Genomic DNA, 16,739 nt, shown 5'->3' on the forward strand with positions numbered 1-16,739 from the left:
TTGCCTTCTCTCACCCGTTTCTCAGCTCCTTGCCTCTTCTCACCCGTTTCTCAGCTCCTTGCCTTCTCTCACCCATGTTTCTTTGCTCCTTGCCTTTTCTCAGCCGTTTCTCAGCTCCTTGCTTTTTCTTACCCATTTCTACGCTCCTTGTCTTCTCTCACCCCTGTTTCTCTGCTCCTTGCCTTCTCTCACCCGTTTCTCAGCTCCTTGCCTCTTCTCACCCGTTTCTCAGCTCCTTGTCTTTTCTCACCCCTGTTTCTTTGCTCCTTGCCTTCTCTCACTCCTGTTTCTTTGCTCCTTGCCTTCTCTCACCCCTGTTTCTTTGCTCCTTGCCTTCTCGCACCCGTTTCTCAGCTCCTTGCCTCTTCGTTCTCACCCGTTTCTCAGCTCCTTGTCTTTTCTCACCCCTGTTACTTTGCTCCTTGCCTTCTCTCACCCCTGTTTCCTTGCTCCTTGCCTTCTCTCACTCGTTTCTCAGCTCTTTGCCTCTTCTCACCCGTTTCTCAGCTCCTTGACTTTTCTCATCCCTGTTTCTTTGTTCCTTGTATTCTCTCACCCATGTTTCTTTGCTCCTTGCCTTCTATCGCTTGTTTCTCAGCTCCTTGCCTTCTCTCGCCCGTTTCTCCGCTCCTTGCCTCTTCTCACCCGTTTCTCATCTCCTTGTCTTTTCTCACCCCTGTTTCTTTGCTCTTTGCCTTCTCTCACCTCTGTTTCTTTGCTCCTTGCCTTCTCTCACCCGTTTCTCAGCTCCTTCCTTTTTCTCACCCCTGTTTCTCCGCTCCTTGCCTTCTCTCACCCCTGTTTCTTTGCTCCTTGCCTTCTTTCACCCAGAGTCTTTGCTCCTTGCCTTCTCTCACCCGTTTCTCAGCTCCTTGCCTCTTCTCACCCGTTTCTCAGCTCCTTGTCTTTTCTCACCCCTTATTCTTTGCTCCTTGCCTTCTCTCCCCCATGTTTCTTTGCTCCTTGCCTTTTCTTACCCGTTTCGCAGCTCCTTGCTTTTTCTCACCCATGTTTCTCTGCTCCTTGCCTTCTCTCACCCCTGTTTCTTTGCTCCTTGCCTCTTCTCACCCGTTTCTCAGCTCCTTGCCTTCTCTCACCCCTGTTTCTTTGTTCCTTGTCTCAGCCGTTTCTAACCTCCTTGCCTTTTCTCACCCTGTTCTCAGTCCTTGCTTTTTCTCACCCCTGTTTCTCCGCTCCTTGCCTTCTCTCACCCGTTTCTCAGCTCCTTGCCTCTTCTCAGCCGTTTCTCAGCTCCTTGACTTCTCTCACCCATGTTTCTTTGCTCCTTGCCTTTTCTCAGCCGTTTCTCAGCTCCTTGCTTTTTCTCACCCATTTCTAAGCTCCTTGTTTTCTCTCACCCCTGTTTCTCTGCTCCTTGCCTTCTGTCACCCGTTTCTCAGCTCCTTGCCTCTTCTCACCCGTTTCTCAGTTCCATGTCTCTTCTCACCCCTGTTTCTTTGCTCCTTGCCTTCTCTCACCACTGTTTATTTGCTCCTTGCCTTCTCTCACCCGTTTCTCAGCTCCTTGACTCTTCTCACCCGTTTCTCAGCTCCTTGTCTTTTCTCACCCCTGTTACTTTGCTCCTTGCCTTCTCTCACCACTGTTTATTTGCTCCTTGCCTTCTCTCACCCGTTTCTCAGCTCCTTGACTCTTCTCACCCGTTTCTCAGCTCCTTGTCTTTTCTCACCCATTTCTTTGCTCCTTGCCTTCTCTCACCTCTGTTTCTTTGCTCCTTGCCTTCTCCCACCCGTTTCTCAGCTCCTTGCCTCTTCTCACCCGTTTCTCAGCTCCTTATATTTTCTCCCCCGTTTCCCCATTTCTCAGCTCCTTGCCTTCTCTCACCCGTTTCTCAGCTCCTTGCCTCTTCTCACCCGTTTCTCAGCTCCTTGTATTTTCTCACCCCTGTTTCTCAGCTCCTTGCCTCTTCTCGCCCGTTTCTCAGCTCCTTGCATTTTCTCACCCCTGTTTCTCAGCTCCTTGCCTTTTCTCACCCCTGATTCTCAGCTCCTATCCTTCTCTCACCCCTGTTTCTCTGCCCCTTGCAGCTTTTTGAGCTCCTTGACTTTTCTCACCCCTGTTTCTCTGCTCCTTGCCTTTTCTCACCCCGGATTCTCAGCTCCTTGCCTTTTCTCACCCATTCGCCTGCTCCTTGCATTTTCCCACCCGTTTCTCTGCTCCTTGACTTTTCTCACCCCAGTTTCTCTACTCCTTGCCTTTTCTCACCCATTCGCCTGCTTCTTGCATTTTCTCACCCGTTTCTCAGCTCCTTGTCTTTTCTCACCCCTGTTTCTTTGCTCCTTGCCTTGTCTCACCCGTTTCTCAACTCCTTACCTCTTCTCACCCGTTTCTCAGCTCCTTGTCTTTTCTCACCCCTGTTTCTTTGCTCCTTGCCTTCTCTTACCCGTTTCTCAGCTCCTTGCCTCTTCTCACCCGTTTCTCAGCTCCTTGTCTTTTCTCACCCCTGTTCTTTGCTCCTTTCCTTCTCTCACTCCTGTTTATTTGCTGCTTGCCTTCTCTCACCCTTGCTTCTTTGCTCCTTGCCTTCTCTCACTCGTTTCGCAGCTCCTTGCCTCTTCGTTCTCACCCGCTTCTCAGCTCCTTGTCTTTTCTCACCCCTGTTTCTTTGCTTCTTGCCTTCTCTCACCGCTGTTTCTTTGCTCCTTACCTTCTCTCACCCGTTTCTCAACTCCTTGCCTCTTCTCACCCGTTTCTCTGCTCCTTGTATTTTCTCATCCCTGTTTCTCAGCTCCTTGTATTTACTCACCCCTGTTTCTCTGCCCCTTGCAGCTTTTTGAGCTCCTTGACTTTTCTCACCCCTGTTTCTCTGCTCCTTGCCTTTTCTCACCCCTGTTTCTCTTCTCCTTGCCTTTTCCCACCCGTTTCTCTGCTCCTTGCCTTTTCTCACCCCAGTTTCTCTACTCCTTGCCTTTTTATGCCCCTGTTTCTCAGCTCCTTGCATTTTTTCACCCGTTTCTCAGCTCCTTGTCTTTTCTCACCCCTGTTTCTTTGCTCCTTGCCTTCTCTCACCCGTTTCTCAGCTCCTTGCCTCTTCTCACCAGTTTCTCAGCTCCTTGTCTTTTCTCGCCCCTGTTTCTGTGCTCCTTGCATTCTCTCACCCCTGCTTCTTTGCTCCTTGCCTTCTCTCACCCGTTTCTCAGCGGCTTGCCTCTTCTCACCCGTTTCTCAGCTCCTTGTCTTTTCTCACCCCTGTTTCTGTGCTCCTTGCATTCTCTCACCCCTGCTTCTTTGCTCCTTGACTTCTCTCACCCGTTTCTCATCTTCTTGCCTTGTCTCACCCGTTTCTCAGTTCCTTGTCCCTTCTCACCCGTTTCTCAGCTCCTTGTCTTTTCTCACCCGTTTCTTTGCTCCTTGCCTTCTCTCACCTCTGTTTCATTGCTCCTTGCCTTCTCTCACCCGTTTCTCAGCTCCTTGCCTCTTCTCACCCGTTTCTCAGCTCCTTGTCTTTTCTCACCCCTGTTACTTTGCTCCTTGCCTTCTCTCACCCCTGTTTCTTTGCTCCTTGCCTTCTCTCACCCCTGTTTCTTTGCTCCTTGCCTTCTCTCACCCGTTTCTCAGATGCTTGCCTCTTCTCACCCGTTTCTCAGCTCCTTGTCTTTTCTCACCCATTTCTTTGCTCCTTGCCTTCTCTCACCTCTGTTTCTCAGCTCCTTGCCTCTTCTCACCCGTTTCTCAGCTCCTTGTCTTTTCTCACCCCTGTTTCTTTCCTCCTTGCCTTCTCTCCCTCCTGTTTCTTTGCTCCTTGCCTTCTCTCACCCCTGGTTCTTTGCTCCTTGCCTTCTCTCATCCGTTTCTCAGCTCCTTGCCTCTTCTCACCCGTTTCTCAGCTCCTTGTATTTTCTCACCCCTGTTTCTCAGCTCCTTGCCTTTTCTCACCCCTGATTCTCAGCTCCTATCCTTCTCTCACCCCTGTTTCTCTGCCCCTTGCAGCTTTTTGAGCTCCTTGACTTTTCTCACCCCTGTTTCTCTGCTCCTTGCCTTTTCTCACCCCGGATTCTCAGCTCCTTGCCTTTTCTCACCCATTCGTCTGCTCCTTGAGTTTTCCCACCCGTTTCTCTGCTCCTTGACTTTTCTCACCCCAGTTTCTCTACTCCTTGCCTTTTTATGCCCCTGTTTCTCAGCTCCTTGCATTTTCTCACCCGTTTCTCAGCTCCTTGTCTTTTCTCACCCCTGTTTCTTTGCTCCTTGCCTTGTCTCACCCGTTTCTCAACACCTTACCTCTTGTCACCTGTTTCTCAGCTCCTTGTCTTTTCTCACCCCTGTTTCTTTGCTCCTTGCCTTCTCTTACCCGTTTCTCAGCTCCTTGTCTCTTCTCACCCGTTTCTCAGCTCCTTGTCTTTTCTCACCCCTGTTACTTTGCTCCTTGCCTTCTCTCACCCCTGTTTCTTTGCTCCTTGCCTTCTCTCACCCCTGTTTCTTTGCTCCTTGCCTTCTCTCACCCCTGTTACTTTGCTCCTTGCCTTCTCTCACCCCTGTTTCTTTGCTCCTTGCCTTCTCTCACCCCTGTTTCTTTGCTCCTTGCCTTCTCTCACCCGTTTCTCAGATCCTTGCCTCTTCTCACCCGTTTCTCAGCTCCTTGTCTTTTCTCACCCATTTCTTTGCTCCTTGCCTTCTCTCACCTCTGTTTCTTTGCTCCTTGCCTTCTCTCACCCGTTTCTCAGCTCCTTGCCTCTTCTCACCCGTTTCTCAGCTCCTTGTCTTTTCTCACCCCTGTTTCTGTGCTCCTTGCATTCTCTCACCCCTGCTTCTCAGCTCTTTGCCTTCTCTCACCCGTTTCTCAGCTCTTTGCCTCTTCTCACCTGTTTCTCAGCTCCTTGACTTTTCTCATCCCTGTTTCTTGGTTCCTTGCATTCTCTCACCCCTGTTTCTTTGCTCCTTGCCTCTTCTCACCCGTTTCTCAGCTCCTTGTCTTTTCACACCCCTGTTACTTTGCTCCTTGCCTTCTCTTACCCCTGTTTCTTTGCTCCTTGCCTTCTCTCACCCCTGTTTCTTTGCTCCTTGCCTTCTCTCACCCGTTTCTCAGCTCCTTGTCTTTTCTCACCCCTGTTTCTTTCCTCCTTGCCTTCTCTCCCTCCTGTTTCTTTGCTCCTTGCCTTCTCTCACCCCTGTTTCTTTGCTCCTTGCCTCTTCTCACCCGTTTCTCAGCTCTTTGTCTTTTCTCGCCCCTGTTTCTGTGCTCCTTGCATTCTCTCACCCCTGCTTCTTTGCTCCTTGCCTTCTCTCACTCGTTTCTCAGCAGCTTGCCTCTTCTCACCCGTTTCTCAGCTCCTTACCTTCTCTCACCCCTGTTTATTTGCTCCTTGCCTTCTCTCACCCGTTTCTCAGCTCTTTGCCTTCTCTCACCCGTTTCTCAGCTCTTTGCCTCTTCTCACCTGTTTCTCAGCTCCTTGACTTTTCTCATCCCTGTTTCTTTGTTCCTTGCATTCTCTCACCCCTGTTTCTTTGCTCCTTGCCTCTTCTCACCCGTTTCTCAGCTCCTTGTCTTTTCTCACCCCTGTTACTTTGCTCCTTGCCTTCTCTCACCCCTGTTTCTTTGCTCCTTGCCTTCTCTCACCCCTGTTTCTTTGCTCCTTGCCTTCTCTCACCCCTGTTTCTTTGCTCCTTGCCTTCTCTCACCCGTTTCTCAGATCCTTGCCTCTTCTCACCCGTTTCTCAGCTCCTTGTCTTTTCTCACCCATTTCTTTGCTCCTTGCCTTCTCTCACCTCTGTTTCTTTGCTCCTTGCCTTCTCTCACCCGTTTCTCAGCTCCTTGCCTCTTCTCACCCGTTTCTCAGCTCCTTGTCTTTTCTCACCCCTGTTTCTTTCCTCCTTGCCTTCTCTCCCTCCTGTTTCTTTGCTCCTTGCCTTCTCTCACCCCTGGTTCTTTGCTCCTTGCCTTCTCTCATCCGTTTCTCAGCTCCTTGCCTCTTCTCACCCGTTTCTCAGCTCCTTGTCTTTTCTCACCCCTGTTTCCTTGCTCCTTGCCTTCTCCCACTCCTGTTTCTTTGCTCCTTACCTTCTCTCACCCCTGTTTATTTGCTCCTTGCCTTCTCTCATCCGTTTCTCAGCTCTTTGCCTTCTCTCACCCGTTTCTCAGCTCTTTGCCTTCCCTCACCCGTTTCTCAGCTCTTTGCCTCTTCTCACCTGTTTCTCAGCTCCTTGACTTTTCTCATCCCTGTTTCTTTGTTCCTTGCATTCTCTCACCCCTGTTTCTTTGCTCCTTGCCTTCTATCACCCGTTTTTCAGCTCCTTGCCTCTTCGTTCTCACCCGCTTCTCAGCTCCTTGTCTTTTCTCACCCCTGTTTCTTTGCTTCTTGCCTTCTCTCACTGCTGTTTCTTTGCTCCTTACCTTCTCTCACCCGTTTCTCAGCTCCTTGCCTCTTCTCACCCGTTTCTCAGCTCTTTGTATTTTCTCATCCCTGTTTCTCAGCTCCTTGTATTTTCTCACCCCTGTTTCTCTGCCCCTTGCAGCTTTTTGAGCTCCTTGACTTTTCTCACCCCTGTTTCTCTGCTCCTTGCCTTTTCTCACCCCTGTTTCTCTGCTCCTTGCCTTTTCCCACCCGTTTCTCTGCTCCTTGCCTTTTCTCACCCCAGTTTCTCTACTCCTTGCCTTTTTATGCCCCTGTTTCTCAGCTCCTTGCATTTTTTCACCCGTTTCTCAGCTCCTTGTCTTTTCTCACCCCTGTTTCTTTGCTCCTTGCCTTCTCTCACCCGTTTCTCAGCTCCTTGCCTCTTCTCACCAGTTTCTCAGCTCCTTGTCTTTTCTCGCCCCTGTTTCTGTGCTCCTTGCATTCTCTCACCCCTGCTTCTTTGCTCCTTGCCTTCTCTCACTCGTTTCTCAGCAGCTTGCCTCTTCTCACCCGTTTCTCAGCTCCTTGTCTTTTCTCACCCCTGTTTCTGTGCTCCTTGCATTCTCTCACCCCTGCTTCTTTGCTCCTTGACTTCTCTCACCCGTTTCTCATCTTCTTGCCTTGTCTCACCCGTTTCTCAGTTCCTTGTCCCTTCTCACCCGTTTCTCAGCTCCTTGTCTTTTCTCACCCCTGTTTCTTTGCTCCTTTCCTTCTCTCACTCCTGTTTATTTGCTGCTTGCCTTCTCTCACCCCTGCTTCTTTGCTCCTTGCCTTCTCTCACTCGTTTCGCAGCTCCTTGCCTCTTAGTTCTCACCCGCTTCTCAGCTCCTTGTCTTTTCTCACCCCTGTTTCTTTGCTTCTTGCCTTCTCTCACCGCTGTTTCTTTGCTCCTTACCTTCTCTCACCCGTTTCTCAGCTCCTTGCCTCTTCTCACCCGTTTCTCAGCTCCTTGTATTTTCTCATCCGTTTCTCAGCTCCTTGTATTTTCTCACCCCTGTTTCTCTGCCCCTTGCAGCTTTTTGAGCTCCTTGACTTTTCTCACCCATGTTTCTCTGCTCCTTGCCTTTTCTCACCCCTGTTTCTCTGCTCCTTGCCTTTTCCCACCCGTTTCTCTGCTCCTTGCCTTTTCTCACCCCAGTTTCTCTACTCCTTGCCTTTTTATGCCCCTGTTTCTCAGCTACTTGCCTCTTCTCACCCGTTTCTCAGCTCCTTGTATTTTCTCATCCGTTTCTCAGCTCCTTGTATTTTCTCACCCCTGTTTCTCTGCCCCTTGCAGCTTTTTGAGCTCCTTGACTTTTCTCACCCCTGTTTCTCTGCTCCTTGCCTTTTCTCACCCCTGTTTCTTTGCTCCTTGCCTTCTCTCACCCGTTTCTCAGCTCCTTGCCTCTTCTCACCAGTTTCTCAGCTCCTTGTCTTTTGTCGCCCCTGTTTCTGTGCTCCTTGCATTCTCTCACCCCTGCTTCTTTGCTCCTTGCCTTCTCTCACTCGTTTCTCAGCAGCTTGCCTCTTCTCACCCGTTTCTCAGCTCCTTGTCTTTTCTCACCCCTGTTTCCTTGCTCCTTGCCTTCTCTCACCCCTGTTTCTTTGCTCCTAGCCTTCTTTCACCCATGTGTCTTTGCTCCTTGCATTCTCTCACCCATGTTTCTTTGCTCCTTGCCTTTTCTCACCCGTTTCTCAGCTCCTTGCTTTTTCTCACCCCTGTTTCTCTGCTCCTTGCCTTCTCTCACCCCTGTTTCTTTGCTCCTTGCCTTCTCTCACCCGTTTCTTAGCTCCTTGCCTTCTCTCACCCCTGTTTCTTTGTTCCTTGACTTCTTTCACTCGTTTCTCAGCTCCTTGCCTCTTCTCACCCGTTTCTCAGCTCCTTGTCTTTTCTCACCCCGGTTTCTTTGCTCCTTGCCTTCTCTCACCCCTGTTTCTTTGCTCCTTGTCTCAGCCGTTTCTCAGCTCCTTGCCTTTTCTCACCCTGTTCTCAGCTCCTTGCTTTTTCTCACCCCTGTTTCTCCGCTCCTTGCCTTCTTTCACCCGTTTCTTTGCTCCTTGCCTTCTCTCACCCGTTTCTCAGCTCCTTGCCTCTTCTCACCCGTTTCTCAGCTCCTTGCCTTCTCTCACCCATGTTTCTTTGCTCCTTGCCTTTTCTCAGCCGTTTCTCAGCTCCTTGCTTTTTGTTACCCATTTCTACGCTCCTTGTCTTCTCTCACCCCTGTTTCTCTGCTCCTTGCCTTCTCTCACCCGTTTCTCAGCTCCTTGCCTCTTCTCACCCGTTTCTCAGCTCCTTGTCTTTTCTCACCCCTGTTTCTTTGCTCCTTGCCTTCTCTCACTCCTGTTTCTTTGCTCCTTGCCTTCTCTCACCCCTGTTTCTTTGCTCCTTGCCTTCTCGCACCCGTTTCTCAGCTCCTTGCCTCTTCGTTCTCACCCGTTTCTCAGCTCCTTGTCTTTTCTCACCCCTGTTACTTTGCTCCTTGCCTTCTCTCACCCCTGTTTCCTTGCTCCTTGCCTTCTCTCACTCGTTTCTCAGCTCTTTGCCTCTTCTCACCCGTTTCTCAGCTCCTTGACTTTTCTCATCCCTGTTTCTTTGTTCCTTGTATTCTCTCACCCATGTTTCTTTGCACCTTGCCTTCTATCGCTTGTTTCTCAGCTCCTTGCCTTCTCTCGCCCGTTTCTCCGCTCCTTGCCTCTTCTCACCCGTTTCTCATCTCCTTGTCTTTTCTCACCCCTGTTTCTTTGCTCTTTGCCTTCTCTCACCTCTGTTTCTTTGCTCCTTGCCTTCTCTCACCCGTTTCTCAGCTCCTTCCTTTTTCTCACCCCTGTTTCTCCGCTCCTTGCCTTCTCTCACCCCTGTTTCTTTGCTCCTTGCCTTCTTTCACCCAGGTTTCTTTGCTCCTTGCCTTCTCTCACCCGTTTCTCAGCTCCTTGCCTCTTCTCACCCGTTTCTCAGCTCCTTGTCTTTTCTCACCCCTTATTCTTTGCTCCTTGCCTTCTCTCCCCCATGTTTCTTTGCTCCTTGCCTTTTCTTACCCGTTTCGCAGCTCCTTGCTTTTTCTCACCCATGTTTCTCTGCTCCTTGCCTTCTCTCACCCCTGTTTCTTTGCTCCTTGCCTCTTCTCACCCGTTTCTCAGCTCCTTGCCTTCTCTCACCCCTGTTTCTTTGTTCCTTGTCTCAGCCGTTTCTCACCTCCTTGCCTTTTCTCACCCTGTTCTCAGCTCCTTGCTTTTTCTCACCCCTGTTTCTCCGCTCCTTGCCTTCTCTCACCCGTTTCTCAGCTCCTTGCCTCTTCTCACCCGTTTCTCAGCTCCTTGACTTCTCTCACCCATGTTTCTTTGCTCCTTGCCTTTTCTCAGCCGTTTCTCAGCTCCTTGCTTTTTCTCACCCATTTCTAAGCTCCTTGTTTTCTCTCACCCCTGTTTCTCTGCTCCTTGCCTTCTGTCACCCGTTTCTCAGCTCCTTGCCTCTTCTCATCCGTTTCTCAGCTCCTTGTGTTTTCTCACCCGTTTCTTTGCTCCTTGCTTTCTCTCACCCCTGTTTCTTTAATCCTTGCATTTTCTCACCCGTTTCTCAGCTCATTGCTTTTTCTCACCCCTGTTTCTCAGCTCCTCGCCTCTTCTCACCCCTGTTTTCTGCCCCTTGCAGCTGTCCTCGGCCCTGCTCTTCGATGCTGTGTACACTGTGGTGAGTGCGGTGCAGGAGCTGAACCGGAGCCAGGAGATCGGAGTTAAGCCACTGTCCTGCGGTTCTGCCCAGATCTGGCAGCACGGCACGAGCCTGATGAACTACCTGCGAATGGTGAGAAGGGACTGAAGTCTTGCGCGCGTCTGCACTCTCTCGCACTCTATGGGCCCGGGCACTTTCTGCCCACATCCTTGGGGCACAGTCGCTACTTGGGCACTCTGATGCGCTGTGTGGGTACTAAGGTGCACACATCTACAGGGCTTTAAGTGGGATGAAAAAACGGGGGGGGGGGGGTCTCTCACAGGGGCATGGCCCAATGTAATGAAGGGCGTGACTTTAAAACACGTAGCTAAACATCTGTGCTTAGCATAGTGTGCCGCCCGACTTGTATTTTGCAGTTTCTGTCGCTGCATCCAGACATATGATACAATATATCTATATATATATACAAGTAATATCCTACCTGAAGCAAGTCAGGACTATTTTTTGCCAATGGTTTTTAGTTGCATAAGATAAATAAGCAGCAACTATGGTTTGTATATATTATTGAAAAAGCTTCGACTTAAAGCACTGGTCCACGTCAATGTTGCTGCTCCTGAGTTTAAACATGAGAAGGGAAATACAGAGAGAAAATGACTCAGTTTAAAGGATTTCCCTTCCCCTACAATGCTCACCTAACATGACGTCATGCCGTGACTTCTGCTCTAGTGAGAACTGAGCACGCGCCCATCGATGTGCCTGCTGTCACTGCAGTCCCCCCCCAAAAAAACACTTGTGCCAGGGCACAAAACAGAGCCCGATAGAGACCCGTTTCGAGGCCCCCGAAAAACTGCCGGTGCTCAGCACCAGTGAGACCCGGCCCACTTAAAGCCCTGCACATCTAGTGTACTGTGAGAGTATGTAGTGGCATGGCTTTGATAAACTGTACTAGCACTGACTGGCATGATTGTGGTGCACCATGCTGGCCAGATACGTTTTAAGGCATGGGCAAAGAGGGCTCTGGCCCAGGGCCCCAGCCTTTCAGGGGCCCCCTGATACAGCCGGTCCAGTTAATCATAGAGTCTTGCCCTGAGCATTCTTAACACAAATGTTTTTCAATACCATTTTCCTTTGAATTATTTTTAGTGTGGGTGACACGTGAGAGACCATTACAGACATTTTGAAGAGCAATGCATTTATGTTTCATGCAACATCCATAAAAAAGTTACTTTTAGATCAAAGCAGATCAAAGCAGGACCTCACACATCAGAAATGCGACGGCGTCACAGTGATCATTTGCAGTAATATTACCGCTGCTGTGTTACAATATTGAAAACGCACGCCATGTCCCTGAGTATTAGATGTAAACACATTTGGAATTTGGAGAGTGTGCCTGTGCACTGTCAGTGACCTGGCCAAAGAGGAAATGAAAGAGCTGAAATTGGATCATAAATTCAAACTGGAGCCCTCAAATCCTTAAAATGTCTCTAATGCTGGCATTGGGAAGCAGAGCTGGGTCGCCAGGCACTATGCCTTAGAGCTCAGAGCTCGTGGCACTGTACGGCAGCCGCGGTGGCACTGTACGGCAGCAGCGATCGGTAGTAGGAGTAACTGCAGGGCGGTGACGGGGGGAGGGGCAGGGTGGGAGGTAGTAAACTATGGATTACGGAGGTTTACAGGTAAGTTAACATGTAAATTAATAAAACGAATTTCGTTGCGTGCACTGCATCCCCAAATGCGATGCAGTGCACGCAACGAAATTCGTTTTATTAATGTATATGTTAACTTACATGTAAACCTCCGTAATCCATAGTTTACTAACCCCCACCCTGCCCCTCCCCCTCCCCACGGTACAAAAGGGGGTGGTGATGGACGGCTGAAATGCCAGAAACCGGTCCTAGGAAGCTTGTTTCCGGTCCAGGGAAGGCATGGCTTGGCAGTTCGGGCTGGACTGTTCCCATGAGGCACAGGGTCAGACTGATTTGCCTATGGCCATGTCTGAACTGGGGTGGCAGAGTGGGCTAAAGAACGGTGATGGATCAAACCCAGATCTGTTGACTGGGTGTGAGTGTTTGATTGGTTCTGATGCTCCGTCCATCACCACCCCCTTTTGTACTGCTTTGTTCGCCATAAGTTGGCAGGGTATGCTCAGACGTGAGTCCCTTGCTCACTTTGCCACTGGATTCAAGCAAGCCTGGCTGAAGACGGCTGAAATGCCAGAAACCGGTCCTAGGAAGCTTGTTTCCAGTCCAGGGAAGGCATGGCTTGGCAGTTCGGGCTGGACTGTTCCCATGAGGCACAGGGTCAGACTGATTTGCATATGGCCATGTCTGAACTGGGGTGGCAGAGTGGGCTAAAGAACGGTGATGGATCAAACCCAGATCTGTTGACTGGGTGTGAGTGTTTGATTGGTTCTGATGCTCCGTCCATCACCACCCCCTTTTGCACCACCCCCCTTTGTCCTCCCCCTCCCCACGTCACCGCCCTGCAGTTACTCCTACTACCGACCGCGGCTGCTGTACAGACATCTACAGGCAGGGGCTTTGTTCTGGGTCTGGTGCTCTGTACAGTCACCCAGTGCTGTGTGACTGAGGGCTTGCATGCACTGTACTACTGGCCAGTGAAAAAATTATGGTGTACTGATACAGTTTCCAGAGACAGGCCTCTGGTGTATACTTCAAGTTTCAGGTTGCCACAGTTATGGTAGCTTGCACTTTATAAATGTTTTTTGTCAGTCATTTACCTCGTCTCTGGGTGCGGTACAGACACTGAGCATCACAGCACGAGTGCCCTGTGTTGTCGCCGCTGTCAGCCACTAGCACCGCATCAGCATTGCTGTGGTGTTCACTCTAGGCACTGAGTTGCCTGGATATCTGAAGGTGCTGTAGAAGCACCAGTGGCATGGCTTTTATGCAATATGTGAGCAGCAGGTGGCCTGGTGTGTTGTGCATGTGCCCTTGTATGCAGCGTGTGCACTCGGAGACCAGGTGACACTGTTCAGGTGAACTGTACAGGAAATAACTGGCATGGCCCTGAGGCACATTACCCACACCCCTTAGCTAGGCTGGGATTACAGTCAGAGGCATGGTTGTAGTGCACATTACTGACACCCACTGGCTGTGATGTGGTGAAAATTACAGTCAGTGACTAGGCTGTGGTTACAGTCAGTAGCATGGCTGTGAATCGCATCACTGACACGCAGTGGCGAAAATGAAAATGACATCAAATAAGTGCATGGTGGTGGGGTGCACGTCATTGACACTGAGTGGCTCGGCTTTGGTTACAGACAGTCACACTGGTAGGACTGTGGTGCACAGTACTGACACCCACTGGCTGTGCTGTGGTAAAAATGACAGACAGTCAGTGACTGGACTGTGGTTAAAGTCAGTGGCATGGCCGTGAAGCGCATCACTGACACCCAGTGGTGAAAATGAAAATAACAGAAAATGAATGGCATAGTTGTGGGGTGCACGTTACTGACACCCAGTGGCTTGGCTCTGGTTGCATGCAGTCTCAGTGGTATCGCTGTGGTACACATTACTGAGACCCAGTGTCTGCACTGTGGTGAACATTACAGAAGTCAGTGGTACAGCTATGGTGTACTGTATAGGCACCTGATGGCATGGTTCTAGTGCACTGCACAGGAGCCAAAAAGCATGCCTGTGCTCCATAAACACAGAGTATTTACATGTGCTGTAATATGCTGTAAAGGTGCTGTTTAGAGTAATGTGGTGTAGAAAGAGGCAGTCTATCTCCCTATCATATGCCTGTGCGCCAATTAGATGGGGTGGGGCCAATAGGGAAGAGATTGAAAGCCCACTTACACAAGGGTGTGCTAGGATGGTGGGCCCACGCCAAACTTAAAAGCATACACACTGACTATGTAATTAGTGCAGTAGGCCACAGTGATGTTTATTGATTGAATGAATTATGACAGTTAGCTCAGGGGACCTCAGGGTATGTAGTGCATCTCACTGTTCTTAACCAAGCGGGGCATGGGGGCTTAGGAATATATGGTCTTTAAGATCATTTGGAAATGAAGGATACCATGGAAAGTGGTGTGCTGGGGAATGGAGGGTTTTATGTTTGTGCTGTTGCTCATCGCGGTCTGAAAGAAGGAGCCAATTGCATATTAAAACATTTGAATGTTGAGCGATCCATTGAAAACAATGGAGTGCTCCAGGCTTCTGATGGCTGGTAGATGCCCGGAACATCAGCATTCCAAACTGTTAGTGTGAACAAAGGCCTCAAGGAGGCCAAAGGGATTTCAACCCTCTCTGGGTCCCTGATGCCTTTGTTTTACAAATTAGAACATTCCACCCTCTAGGGGCGGAATGTTCTAATAGCCTTAGAGCCCTCTGTAGAGGGCTCTACCGGTCATTAAAGGCCCTCGCCTGGAGCGGGATGGTAATGGCCGGTAGAGCCCCCTAAGGCAGGCTCTTAGGCTATAATAATGCCCAGCGTGAAGACCTACTGGAGGAGAAAGTGAGGAAAGGGAACGTGCATAGGGCAACAGCATTACTGTGGAACCAAAGAAGTTGCATTGTAGAAATGGCATGCTTAAGACTCTTTGGGTAGGGATAGTGCCTTGGTTAACACCATGCATGGGGATCATTGGGTGGCGCTGTATTTGTGTCCTAAATAGTTCATTGTGTAACACATTGCTTAGAGGCCCCGAGAAAGATAGAACGTTGGATAACCTGGGCAAAGTAGTGTATTAGAGAGCAGGGTTCGTAAACACCTTTAAAAATACTTATGTAGTGGCTGGTAAACCAGGATTATGAATCTTTGGTCAAATGGATTATTATGCACCAAAATGCATTGATTACTTGTAGAACGTGGATTATTGGTCAAGACGAACCTATGGAAGCTGTTCTTTACTGGTTAGCACAAAGCATGTGGCCTTGGAGAAGGTGGCGTATTGTTAAACATGGGGCCCAGTGGCATTCGCGAAGGGGTCCACTTATTACATGCAATGAGGCCTTGTCGTAGATGGTTCATGGGTAAATGGTGTTGATGAGAGAACAAAGGGGTTAACAGACAGTATGGGCTTGTAAATGGTGGTTCATTGCTTAACAAGACACATTGGCTTTCAGGAAGGTTGGTTAAGAGGTACCAATCTGAATTTAGGACAATGCAAATAGTGTTTTTTTGGTAATTCAGGGGCACCGGGTAGCTTGGAAGGGGCTTATTTGGTTAGACAATCCATGGGCTCTTTAAAAGGTGACTGTTATGGATAATACAAAGCATATAACAATGGGCGGAATCATGTATGGGTTGGGATTATTCATCGGACTGTTGTACAATGTGAATGTTTGGTTAACATTTTGAATGTACTCTCTGTAGAAGGTGGTTTACGGGTTAACAGCATTTATGGGGAACTTTTCAAAGTTGGTGTATTGAAAAAAACATGCACAGCGGCAAAAGGGATGTTGATTTATTGGATAACACTACATATGCTTCGCTTGTCGAAAGTAGTTTATAGCCTAACGCCATGAGGATGGGTCTTGTGGAAGATGATTTATTGGCTAAAACATTGCTTGGAGCTATTGTTAGTTTAGGGATTAAAATACAATATTGGTCCCTTATAAAAAGTAGTCTACAGATTAGCACAATGCACGCAGCACACGTGGCAAGTGTTTTATTTGTAAACACCATAAACTTGGACTTTTTTTTAGATGATTTATCGGTGAGAACTTTTCGCTTGGTCAAATCAAATGTGTATTCTTTTTTTTTGTGTAAAATTTTATAGATGAAAAAAAACACATTTGTTATGTACATATATCTTGATATACCGTTCGTCATTTAAAGGAAAAATACTGTGATATATACAACAATACAGTCAGGTATTACAGCTTCATGAATTTCTTTTGTGTCATTTCAAGTTCAATAGTTGGTGAAATGCATAGTTCTCCCCGATAGGCATTCCAGGCCCCTCACTTTCTATACCATTTCTTAGGACAGCCTCTGAATTTATAGACTTCTTTTTCAGCTACCATACATTTGTCCATTTCCACCACCCAACCAACCAGCAACGGCTTGTCTGCAGCCCCCCATTTGGTACCAAATGTGTATTCTTGAATAAAAGCATGGACTTGGTGATTGTGGTAACAGTTTGAGGGTTAACAACCTGAATTTGGTACTCGTGGAGGTTGGGTTATTGGTTGACACTGTCATATGGCCATGTTGAATGTGGTTAATAGATTAATACCACCTAGGATTCTTGAAAATAGAGTTTATAAATCAATGCCATGCAAAGCAGCGTTTTGAAGGGTATTTTTTGTTTAATACAATGGGTAAGATCCACAAAGAAGTTGCACAATGGATTTAATCCATGCATGGGTCTGTTATGGCAGGATTGCTTTTGGATGCATGGGTCTGTTTGCTTTTGGATGCATGGGTCTGTTATGGCAGGGTTGCTTTTGGATGCATGGGTATGTTATGGTAGGGTTGCTTTTGGATGCATGGGTCTGTTATGGTAGGGTTGCTTTTGGATGCATGGGTATGTTATGGCAGGGATGCTTTTGGATGCATGGGTCTGTTATGGCAGGGTTGCTTTTGGATGCATGGGTATGTTATGGTAGGGTTGCTTTTGGATGCATGGGTCTGTAATGACAGGGTTGCTTTTGGATGCATGGGTATGTTATGGTAGGGTTGCTTTTGGATGCATGAGTCTGTTTGCTTTTGGATGCATGGGTATGTTATGGCAGGGATGCTTTTGGATGCATGGGTCTGTTATGGCAGGG

The 16,739-nt window shown here is 48.7% G+C and overlaps 1 protein-coding gene across 1 annotated transcript in view; it reads left to right on the forward strand.

The window, feature by feature from the left end:
* The window catches only part of GRIK4 (glutamate ionotropic receptor kainate type subunit 4), a 1,510,174-nt gene that overhangs the window by 1,357,203 nt on the left and 136,232 nt on the right, over positions 1–16,739 (forward strand). The window contains exon 9 of the mRNA XM_085645965.1: positions 9,976–10,128. Coding sequence (XP_085502091.1) covers positions 9,976–10,128 — 153 coding nt within the window. The remainder of the gene's footprint in view (positions 1–9,975; positions 10,129–16,739) is intronic.

Source organism: Triturus cristatus, chromosome 3_1 (genome assembly GCF_964204655.1).
Source record: "Triturus cristatus chromosome 3_1, aTriCri1.1, whole genome shotgun sequence".
In the NCBI taxonomy this organism is placed as follows: domain Eukaryota; kingdom Metazoa; phylum Chordata; class Amphibia; order Caudata; family Salamandridae; genus Triturus; species Triturus cristatus.